The 12,059-nt window shown below is 41.4% G+C and overlaps 1 protein-coding gene across 3 annotated transcripts in view; it reads left to right on the top strand.

Annotated features, from left to right (window-relative positions):
- The window catches only part of PAQR8 (progestin and adipoQ receptor family member 8), a 38,768-nt gene extending 32,963 nt beyond the window's left edge, over nt 1-5,805 (top strand). For all 3 annotated transcript variants that reach the window (XM_064360985.1, XM_012441617.2, XM_064360984.1), the window contains one exon: nt 1,216-5,805. In XM_064360985.1, coding sequence (XP_064217055.1) covers nt 1,268-2,332 — 1,065 coding nt within the window. In that variant the 5' untranslated portion in view covers nt 1,216-1,267 and the 3' untranslated portion in view covers nt 2,333-5,805. The remainder of the gene's footprint in view (nt 1-1,215) is intronic.
- Nucleotides 5,806-12,059: the final 6,254 nt, after the last annotated feature.

The following is a 12,059-nucleotide window of genomic DNA, read 5'->3' as shown; positions in this document are numbered from 1 at the left end:
TTCTTTGCCAACCTAACTGATGAGTCAATTTGCCTATCTTAAATGTGAGTTTTACCCAGTTACTCACCTCATATTTTCAAAGTACCAGTGAAACTAGTGGATAGTTTAAGATTAGGTGGATGCTAAAGAAATACAGTCTATCATTAGTTATATCAATATTTGTAATTCTTATATTTCAGTTATCTATGATATTTCATGCCATTAAAGCCTGCTTGATTATTACATCTTAATAACATTGAGAAAACCCCATATCGTTTAAAGGTTACCTTATAAATATAATTAAATCTTGCTAATCATTAAGGCATCGACATCATTAAATTAGGGTAGCTAACATTTCCATTTTACAAGATGTGGCTTTGCCTCACACTGAGTATAGTAAACATAGAATATTGGGACAAGTCAGGCACGGTGGCTTATGCCTGTAATTCCAGCACTTTTGGAGGCTGAGGCGGGTGGATCATTTGAGGTTAGGAGTTCAAGACCAGCCTGGCCAACATGGTGAAACCCCATCTCTACTAAAAATACAAAAAGTTAGCTGGGTTTGGTGATGCATGCCTGTAATACCAGCTACTTGGGAGTCTGAGGCAGGTGAACTGCCTGGACCCAGGAGACCGAAGTTGCAGTGAACCAAGATTGCGCCACTGCATTCCAGCTGGCCAACAAGTGAAACTGTTTAAAAAAAAAAATCTTGAACCAAGATCCCTTATAGATAGTAAAGGATCTTGGTTCAACTCCATTATTCGACAGATGAAGAAAAGGAGGCTCAAAGAAGCTGTCTGCAGCTCCCTGCTTCCCCTACTACACTAGAAACCATGTTCCATTAAAATAACCACAGATCATAGCCGGCCTGGTGGCTCACGCCTGTAATTCCAACACTTGGGGAGGCTGAGGAGGGGGTAGGAATGCTTGAGCCCAGGTGTTTGGGCACAGCTTGCTGTACATAGAGACATCCCCCTCTCTACAACAAAAGCAACAACAAAAAATTATCCGGGGGTGTTGGCGTACACCTGTGGTCCTAGCTACTCTGGAAGATCACCTGAGCTCAGGAATTAGAGGTTGCAATGGGTTGTGATTGCGCCACTGCACTCTAGCCTGGGGGACAGAGTGAGACCCCATCTTAAAAAAAAAGAAAAGAAAATAGCCATAGTTTTCCTTGTCCACCTTATCTTCATTCGTGTCTCACTGCAGCTTTGCCAATTTTCCTCTTTTCTGCAGGTTACATCCCCTGTCCTGAGTGCCCGGCTCGGAGCGTGGGCGAGCTACGGCCATGACGACCGCCATCTTGGAGCGCCTGAGCACCCTGTCGGTCAGCGGACAGCAGCTGCGCCGCCTGCCCAAGATCCTGGAGGATGGGCTTCCCAAGATGCCTTGCACTGTCCCGGAAACGGACGTGCCCCAGCTCTTCCGGGAGCCTTACATCCGCACCGGCTACCGCCCCACAGGGCACGAGTGGCGCTACTACTTCTTCAGCCTTTTTCAGAAACACAACGAGGTGGTCAACGTCTGGACCCATTTACTGGCAGCCCTGGCCGTTCTCTTGCGATTCTGGGCCTTTGCCGAGGCTGAGGCCTTGCCATGGGCGTCTGCCCACTCCCTGCCACTGCTCCTCTTCATCCTGTCGTCAATCACTTACCTCACCTGCAGCCTTCTGGCACACCTTCTGCAGTCCAAGTCGGAGCTCTCCCACTACACCTTCTACTTTGTGGACTATGTTGGCGTGAGCGTTTACCAATATGGCAGTGCTTTGGCTCATTTCTTCTATAGCTCTGACCAGGCCTGGTATGAGCGGTTCTGGCTTTTCTTCTTGCCAGCAGCTGCCTTCTGCGGCTGGTTATCCTGTGCTGGCTGTTGCTATGCCAAATATCGTTACCGGAGGCCTTACCCAGTCATGAGGAAGATCTGTCAAGTGGTGCCGGCAGGGCTGGCCTTCATCCTAGACATCAGCCCTGTGGCACACCGTGTGGCACTCTGCCACCTGGCTGGCTGCCAGGAGCAAGCAGCCTGGTATCACACCCTCCAGATCCTCTTCTTCCTGGTCAGTGCTTATTTTTTCTCCTGCCCAGTGCCTGAAAAGTACTTCCCGGGTTCGTGTGACATCGTGGGCCATGGGCATCAGATCTTCCATGCCTTTTTGTCCATCTGCACGCTCTCCCAGCTGGAGGCCATCCTCCTGGACTACCAGGGGCGGCAGGAGATCTTCCTGCAGCGCCATGGACCCCTGTCTGTCTACGTGGCCTGCCTCTCCTTCTTCTTCTTGGCTGCCTGCAGTGCTGCCACCGCAGCCCTTCTGAGGCACAAAGTCAAGGCCAGACTGACCAAGAAAGATTCCTGAGGGTAGCACTTGGGGCAAGGTGTGGAGGCAACCCCTCATAATTTGGAGAAAACTTGATACAATAGAAGCTGACTTTTAAAGGATTGGCTTTTAAATTAATACATATATCCAAGGATATGTTATAGCTGCAGTGTTTGAAAGCCAAAGGATTTCAGAGTTTTGTTGTTGTTAATAAAAGGAATACTCCTTTTCCTTTTGGATCATAGCCTTGCAAGGCACAGGAACGGAAGGGATCTTGGCTAAGATTCATGAGACATTGAATTAAGGCAAATCATCTTCATGCCTGAAAATTTAGCAAAATTTTGATTGTGGCCTCCAGGGGCAATTCCTAGAGCAGAAAGGATAATAAAATTAGACTGGAAAGTAAGTAGGTGGCTGGTCCTCACCCTGTTGGAATGGCTATCCTACTATGCTGGTCCTTGGTAATGGAATAAATTGATCCAAGGACCAACTTTCATTTAGATTTCAAATTGTCCAGAGTGGAAAAGTTTTCAAGATGACATAGTGAGTTACTCAGTTCATCTGATTTCTGGTCCTTCCTTTCTCACCAGCTATAATACTAACCCTTTTCTCAGGATAACTGTCTACCTGGCAGTTTTCTTTGAAGTATTGCTCACTCCCATCCCTACCTTGCATGGTACTATAAAGGACTAGGAAGCAGTCATACTTCCAGGAAATGCTTGGATTTAAGTGGACATTCAGGAAGCTTATTCTCATATAATACTAATGTAAACAGTACTAGAAATTACAGTGCCAAGCGTCACCAGGAGGCCCAGCCAATAAGCGTAGATACTGTATGATGTCATGGGACCCTTCTGTTTTATACCAGTGGACTACAGGATTACTTGAGAGTTATCAGGGCTGCCTTACAGACCAAGATACCGGGATTGCACCAGGGAATCTTCTGCAGATTTGACCAGCATGTTTTAAAAGCTCTTGGTAGGATCAGTTGGTTCTAAGGGTCCCTCTAGGGACCTCATTATTTCAAGAGGAACCCAGGGTGCAGCCTCCTACATAGATGGTGCCCCATGAAGAACCCACATAACTAACGCAGTTCAGGGTTCTCAGGCAGGCAGTTCTGCCTCAGCTTAGAGCAGAACTCTTAAAATACTCAAGTACTAGGATAGGCAAGCATGTGTGCTTACTGTGGATTGGTCCTTGAAGGTTTCTTTGGGTGAGAACATGGTTTATTTGGAGCATTGCTGCCCACAAGCTTCTATGGGATAGGTGGTGCTTGGGATTGATGTGTTCTGGACGTGCAGCCCTCCCTGAGGATTTACTCCTGCACTAATCCAGTGAAGGAGGCTGTGTCAAAAGAAGGGCTCAGAAGGCTTCTTTTCACAGGCAGTGATTCCTATCAGTATAAGGTCCCTTATTTACTAAAAAGGGACTTGATTTAACTCCAGTTTGATGAACCTCCTCTGAGTTTACTTTGTTGTCCTCAAATCTTTTGTTTTCTTCCTTTCTTGAGATTTGTGGGTTTGGTGCCTTATAAATGGAAATGTGTGAATACTTAATATATGCCCATGTAGAATTTTCTGTTTTGGGTTATTGGAATTAGAAAAAATATATATTGCTCTTCAACTAGTGAATGAAAGAAACCTCAGAAAGCTAGAATTGCTTATCAATCAAAAGACTTTCTCAACCTGTATTTTGGCCACACACAAAAATGATATTCAGCTGAAGCTTTCCAATAATCTTTATAGCAAGAAAGCATGTGTCTTGTCAGCTACATTGTTTTCTTAGATAGATTTCTCCTGTTAATCCTCAAATATCTGAACTTCTGTGCTACCCACGTGTCTTATACAAGTTTCTGGTGTCTAGGCCAAATTCATGACACATAAAATTAGCAAGACTGAACTGAGTTGAACTGAACAAGAGGATGGGGAAATTGTGCAAATATGTTGGAAGTAGATTTAAATAAGGACTAGAAAGTGTTTGAAGTTTTCATTATTATGGATTCAAAGACTATTATTTTGAAAGTTGGAAGGAGAAGGGAGGGAAGAGAACAGAAGGGAAGAAGTTATAAGTCAAGCTCTTGAATATAACTGGTGGTATTGTAGGCAGAGATCTTTAGGTCAAATCCGGCTATTTTTAGAAAGAGAGAACTGGAGGTAGAGTAGTGATCTTCAGATGCATGCATAGACCAGTGCCAATCTGAATGTTAATGACCTGTGACATGATGAGCCCAGGAAGAGGCATCAAGATATTGCCATACAATTTTAATTTATAAAAGTTTTGGTCCCTCAAGTGGTTGGAAATTTTTTTTTTTTTTTAAATCTCTTTCTGAGACAGGGTCTTACTCTGTCACCCAGGCTGCAGTGCACTGGTGCGTTTATAGCTGACTGCAGCCTCAACCTCCCCAGCTCAAGCATTCTTCCCACCTGAGCCTCCTGAGTAGCTGGTACTACAGGAGCATGCCACCACACCTGGCTAATTTTTACATTTTTTGTAGAGACAGGGTTTTGCCGTGTTGCTTAGGCAGGTCTTGAACTCCTGAGCTCAAGTGATCCGCCCACCTCAGCCTCCCAAAGTGTTGGGACTACAGGCATTAGCTATCACACCCGGCCTAGAAATAGTTTTTTAATAGGAGATATTTGAGAGGCATTGAGATAGGAGACTCTATGACATGCCCTCAGAACACCAGAATCTTATTAGAAATAAACATAGGAAATGCAGATATTTTTAACTACTCAGACTTTTGAGGAATTACTCCTTTTAAAACATTTTTGTTTAAGTTAGTGTATAAGTAAGACACACACCTAGTTTAAAAGGAGTTAATTAACAATTTTATAAAGGAGATGGCTGTCTTATATCACTGTAGCCCCTCCAACAGTTCATATCTACTGGAAATCCTGCTAGTTAACTCTTTCTCTCTCTTAATTTAGACTTTCAACCTATGAAAATGTAAATACCTTTAAAATAACTAAACTATCAGTCATTTATATCTTCTCATGAATGAAATGCATTGTAGGGGGAGGAGATGGCAGGACACAGCAAATTAGGGACGCATTTGCCTGCTCTCTCTTAGCTAATTCTTCCTGACCTGTATTTACTGATGAGCTAATAATACTTGTAGGACTCTAGGGGTTCATTTCCCATTTCAGCTGAAAATACTTCACTCAGTAACAATATTCTCAAGAGTCTTCTACTGGAAGCTTGAAAGAAATAGGACTTTATATCCGTAGAATGAAGGTATTTATTCCTTCCTCTGTTGCCCACTTGTTCACAAAAAGTACCTTTATGCTTGAAAACAGGTTCTTTGGTTACTGCACTGTAGTTTCAAATGGTTCCTCCAGATGGCATTCATGTCTTACTCAGAAAGGGCACAGCTATTGTCCCCAGGGTTTCCGCCTACTAATTCTATTGGTCTTGTGTTTGCTTGATTGCTTGGCAAAGAAAAAAGTGGAGCTACTTTCTGTCTATATAAATCTACTTATATGAATAACCATTAAAGTGATTTTGTATATGCATTGTTGTAGTGTCAGCAGTTTAAAGAAAATGGCTACTTTGTTTCTTTCACAAGGTCTTGACGAGGACTACCTTGGAGAGGCCCCCTCTAAAAGGTTTTATTTATAACATTGCCAGGAAAAGGACATTACATAATGGTAAAAGGATCAATGCAACAAGAAGAGCTAACGATCCTAAATATATATGCAACCAATACAGGAGCACTCAGATACATAAGACAAGTTCTTAATGACTTATAAAGAGACTTAGACTCCCACACAATAATAGTGGGAGACTGTAACATCACATTGTCAATATTAGACAGATCAACGAGACAGAAAATTAACAAGGACATCCAGGACTTGAACTCAGACCCGCAACAAGTAAACTTAATAAACATTTATAGAACTCTCCACCTCAAATACACAAAACATATATTCCTATCAGTACCACATCACACCTATTCCAAAAATGACTACATAATTGGAAGTAAATCACTCCTCAGTAATTGCATAGCATTTCATAGGTTTAAATGAAATATTGGTTGGCTGCTTGTTTGTTATTTTCTTCCTTTATTCCTTCCTGTCTCCATTGTTAAGCACAATTATTGGCATAAAAGAGGTTTTCAATACCCATTTCTAGACTGCATTCTAGCCTAGGCAATAAAGCAATACTCCCGTTCTCTCTCCCTCTTTCTCTTCCTTTTTTCCCCCTCTCCTTCATTCTTTTTTTTTTCTTTCTTTCTTCCTTTAAAAAAAAAAAGTAATGGTAAAAGCTAAGAAAATGTTCACAAGATTACCGGCTAACTATTGACTAACTTGACCAAATTTTATACACCTACGGCAAAAAAAAAAAAAAAAAAAGAATTCTCTACATATCACCTATAATCCAAAAGTAGTTATTCATTGATTAAATTATTTTATTCGCCACAGCAGTTTTAGTTATATTTTCCAATATAGCTGCCAGTTATCTTACAGATTCTGTGGACATTCTCATGTTGTCTAGACAAAAATGTGAAATCATGTATATACCTTTTGTAGCTCAAATGTACTTAGAAATTAGAGTGTCATTGTAAAAAAATTAAAAATCAGAAATTTAATTTAAAAACTGAGACCTAGTCACAAAAAAAAAAGAAAAAGAAAAGGAGGTCAGGATACTTTACATCCATCAAGAAGCAGGAAAGTATAAAAGCTTTTAAAAAATCTCTATACCGAGACCCCCATACACATATATACACATACACATCCTAATACCTACTCGTGAGTAGAACAAATTGCTTCCCCACAAAAAGCTCTGAAGTTGATTTCTCTGAAGATTTCAATATAAATAAATACTCCTAGTTTCAAAGATAATAGTGTAAAAGATTTCAAAATATTTATTGGCTACAATTTTTTAAATGTAAAAATTATGAATTATATTATGAATTCAACTATAGCAGGTATTGCAACGTACATGTTGTGAAATGTGGCATCTATCAACCAACTAATTTTGTAGCTTTCACAGATTGAAATAGCTGTGTAAGAGGTGATTCTCTAGGCTACTGCAGCTTCAGGCTGCAGTACTATCACAATCACTAAGAAAACAACATTTCTATGGGCAGAGGCTCCACTGGTCCAATTATGGTTGTCACTCTTGCCCAAACCCTTTTTTGGTCACCAGCAGGGGCCCTAGGCTGTTTGAAAATGCTTCTGTTGTTACTAGTTTAACCACTCTCCAATTATTGATTTAGCAAGAACTTATTGAGCACCTATGGGTGACAGGCACCATGTTAGCTCTGGAGATGCCACAGTGAGGAACAACACGCCCTGCGGGCAGAGTCTGCTGTCTGCTAAACCAAGACCAGCATCTTTTCCTTGGGCCATGAAGGGTCCCTCTCCCCAGATCGTGGTTCCAATCACAGCCTGAGGGGCAGGAGGCTGGGACCTGGTTTGGGTCAGAACCTCTTCAGAAGGATTAAGCTCTCTCTCCCCTTTACCTCCAGAGGTTAGAAACATCTTCCCCTGTAGCAAGGCAGTCACCCTAAAGCTGCCTCTACTTACAGTTACTCCTGCTACTTCTCCAACCCTTCTCACTGCCCTCTAGTTGTTTTAACTCAGTCTTGGGGATCCTTGACACATCCAGATACACAGAGAAGCCCTAAATTTCCACAAGCAGTAGTGGCTTCCCAGGTACATAAAGTCCCATCCTTCAAGGAAAGGGATGTGTGGTTCCAACCTAAGTACAGGTTCCTGACATGGTAAGTTAAAAACAGCATGCTGCACTCTGGCTACCTCCTTAAAAAATAACCATATCCTTTGTGGAATTATTATAGAAATAACAGAAGGAAATCATTGCATTAAAAAGATAATTCATTTCAATATTAACTTTGGGAGCATATCTATCTATGGTAAGGGCTTTTCTTACCTAACAGGATTCTCACTGGAAGAGGTATTCCCTATATTTTAAGATTCCAGGAGGCCCGGACCATAGGGAAGCCTACATAATACCTCAATTTTTTTGTGCATTATGATTTCTAAAACATTTCCACATCTATATGAGCTTCTAAATAACTGTATAAGGTAAGTAAGGCCAAACAGGTTTCCATTGAACTAGAAAACACTAGAAAGGTAGAGTGGCTGGTTTGAAGTCACACAACTAGTTATAATGTTTAAACTCATTTCTCCTTGAGATAAATTCAGGGTCCAGCTAATCAGAAACATCAGCACCAAATACTTGCAGAGCTTTTCACAGCAAACGAAGCACTTTTATGTATTATGTATACTTTAACATAATCTTTTAACTTTTGATCCTAATATCTCATGCATAGCCAGAGTTGTATCATTTCTTTTTTGAGTTAAAGTGACTTCACTCCACCCACATCCTTGGATGCAGAATAAAGCATTCATTGCATCACAGAAGCTTCTCAGAACCCCAAAGGTTCATTGTCCACAGGCCCTTGGTGCCTGGATTACAAAGTCAATTCCTACTCTCCAGTCAGTTTCCTGAAAATATGTTTGGCTCCTTGGATGAGAAAGTCCTCAATTCTGATGATAATCTTGCCAAATCCCAAATCCTCCCTTTTATCTTTTGATGGGATTGTCAGTTCTTTAAACAGTCAGCTTTCCCAGGGATTTTGACAAGAGATATGAACTTGAACATGGGATTTTAAAAATGTTTCTCTGCCATATGAAAGAGTTTGGCAGACTTAGTAGAAAGCACAAAAAAGTCATTATTTCTTAAAGTAATATATGCTTATTAAACTAGAAAAGTAGGAAGAAAAAATAATCCTTGGGCCCATCACTAAAATAAAATCCCTGTTAGGGAAAAATAAGGCTTATGTCAAAATATTGTCAGTGATAAAAGGTGTAGCAGTGTCATGTAAAGATTCCTGAAAAAAAAAAAAAAGATATTGTAAACTAGACATTTTAAGCAGCCTAGTACTGTATTCTGTAAGTTACAAAATCAACAGTCTTTGGCTCAGTTTACAGGAGTACCGAGACAGTGACATTACACTCCCTTCTGACATTACATTATGTAGGTAATTTGATGATGTTGTGGCTGACGCTGGCTCATTAATCCAAGCCAATGATACATTATCTCTCATGTTGAAAGAATTGTGTGAAATGTTTCTCCTGAATCAAGCTCTCAGAGAGGACTGTGCTAGAAATACCTTCACTGGAGGTAAGGACTGGCCTGCTGAACTGGTGAGTATATGGATTCACTGACAGCCCTTCCACAGTGAGCACAACTAGGTACCAGGCTCTGTTCTAGTCACTTGGGATACAGGAATGAGTAAAACACACAAATCCCTGCCCTTATGGAAAAACAATGAACCAAATCAATAAATTATATGTTAGAAGGTGATGGTGCCAAGGAGAAACAGATAGCAAGGAGGAGAGACTGGAGGAGGGTGTAAGTGCGCCATTTTAACAGGATAGGAGAAGAACACCAAGAAAGGTGATGGAGCTGGCTCTGTTTCTCTCCCAGGCAAAGGGAAGAAGTGCAAAGACTCTGAGGCTAGGGCATTCCAGGAATGGCCAGAAGGCCAGTGTGAACAGAGAGGGAGAATACAGCAGAAGATGAGGACAGGTTGTATAGGTCTTGTGAAGAGTTTTGCTTTTACTGTGACTTTGGGAATGGGGCATTGGGTGGGGGGAAGAATTCTTTCCAAGGAAATTCAGGGTAGCTATCTATTGATATGGATTAATTACTAATTGCACATTACCTTGCCTTTAGAAAACAGGGCAAATTCTGTTTCCTGCAATATGCACAAAACCAGATTGACATCAAGTTATTCCATGTGTAGGCCTGGCCCAGCAAACTCTGTGTTCCTGTGGCCACACTCTCATGCTTGCAGAATTCTTCCCAGTTTCCTCTCAGAGCATTTTTAAAGTGCCCAGAATGTTCACCTCTGCTTTGAATGTTTTCTCATTCTTTGGACACTAGTTTGTACTCTGGATAATCTTCTAGGCAGAAATGGAATGACAAGTCTAGGGCAGAGCCTGTAAATTGGGGATGATAACAGTTTATATTATCTAGTGCTCACCACTTGCCAAGAACTGAGCTGAGTTGTTTTCCTAGATTCTTTCATTTAACCCTCATCGTAGCCCTGTGAGGTACGTACTAATACTGCCTCCATTTTGCAAATGAGGAAACTGAGGCATAAAGTAAATTTGCCCACGATTACCTGGCTCTTAAGTAATGGGATCTCACAGATGCTCAGGCCTTTGAATCCAGAGACTATATTCCTAGCCATCAAAATTAAGTAAGTGTAGAAGATTCTTTTATCTAACTTCCCACATTGTCACTTGTGTGAACCATAAAAAGTTTAAAGTTAAGCGGGAAGTATGATGTAGATTTCCATCTCCCCACCCCTCATAAATGAAGTAAACCTAAGGATGCAGTTCTCATTTCATTTCTGGACACTTTAGCCAAGCAAAAGTCCTTATACTATTTTTGTTGAATGACACCAAGGCTGAGATTCCTAAATGTATTTTGTGCTAGAATACAACATGGAGCAATTCACATTACAAACAGTCTCAGAAGCCCCCTGTAATGACTTGAAGGATCTGAAGGACTGAAACTCACTTTAAGAACCACTGACCTCACATTATTTTCCCATGCTTCTCTAATGTGTATAAAATGACTCTAGTGACTACTTTCTCATCTTTAGGACCTTTTAATATATCTATATCTTATTCCTCATTAAAATAAATTGGGGCATGATTCCAGGCTAAATCAATGTTTTTTTTTTTTTTTTAAGGCAGAGTCTCACCCTGTTGCCCAGGCTGGAGTGCAGTTGGTGTGATCTTGGCTCACTGCAACCTCTGCTTCCTGGGATCAAGTGATTCTCCTGCCTCAGCCTCCCAAGTAGCTGGGACTACAGGCGTCTGCCACCATGCCCAGCTAATTTTTGTGTTTTTAGTAGAGACGGGGTTTCACTACATTGGCCAAGCTGATCTCTAACTCCTGACCTCAGGTGATCCACCCGCCTCAGCCTCCCAAAGTGCTGGGATTACAGGCGTGAGCCACCTCACCCGGCCAGTAAACAATTTCTTCAAGACAACAATGGCAACATACAAAATATCCCCATCTAGTGTTTTTTCTAAACAGGAATAAGTTATCTTGGAATCTAATTTTACTCCATGAAAAATACCTTTGCACACAGTAGCCGGCACAAAGTTTGTGTTTGGAAAGTGCTAATGGTAATAATCACAGTCATTATTTCTATCACTTCACACTGAGCAATGTGCTGTGAGTTCTGTGGTGCTGAGTTCTGCACAAACTTATCCACACTCTCCATGTGCTCCCAGACATCTCTCACCAGAATAGGAGCTCTATGTCCTTGGGAGGGATTTTTCTCCACCCACCACGGAGTAAGATGTATTTCATCTTCCCAGGGAAATGTGAGATTTCTTGCTTTCCTCCACATACCTTCCCTGACACTCAGTCTGCATGATCACAGACTCTCCCAGGCATCAGGAAGAAACTTCCATTGGTACACACGCCACCAGACATACTGGCAGCACCGCCTTTTCTCACTGTGGTCTCCATGTGTTCTCAGGCTACAGAAGAAACCTTACTGGTCCACATACTCACTTTTCCTACCTCTCGATTCCCATCTAATGTGTTTAGTTGTGTCCCCTAGAAAGATATATTGAACTCCTAAACCCTGCTACCTCAATTAGTGACCTTATTTGGAGACATGGTAGTTGTACATGTAAGCAGTTAAGATGAGATCATACTGGACAATTTCTTAATTGAATATGACTGGTGACCTTATAAGAAAAGAAGACAG

Source organism: Aotus nancymaae, unplaced genomic scaffold (genome assembly GCF_030222135.1).
Source record: "Aotus nancymaae isolate 86718 unplaced genomic scaffold, 86718_ANA_hifiasm-v0.15.2.pri h1tg000040l, whole genome shotgun sequence".
NCBI classification, from domain to species: Eukaryota; Metazoa; Chordata; class Mammalia; order Primates; family Aotidae; genus Aotus; species Aotus nancymaae.
Note: the sequence above shows the minus strand (reverse complement) of the source record. Positions and strands in the feature narration are given on the sequence as shown.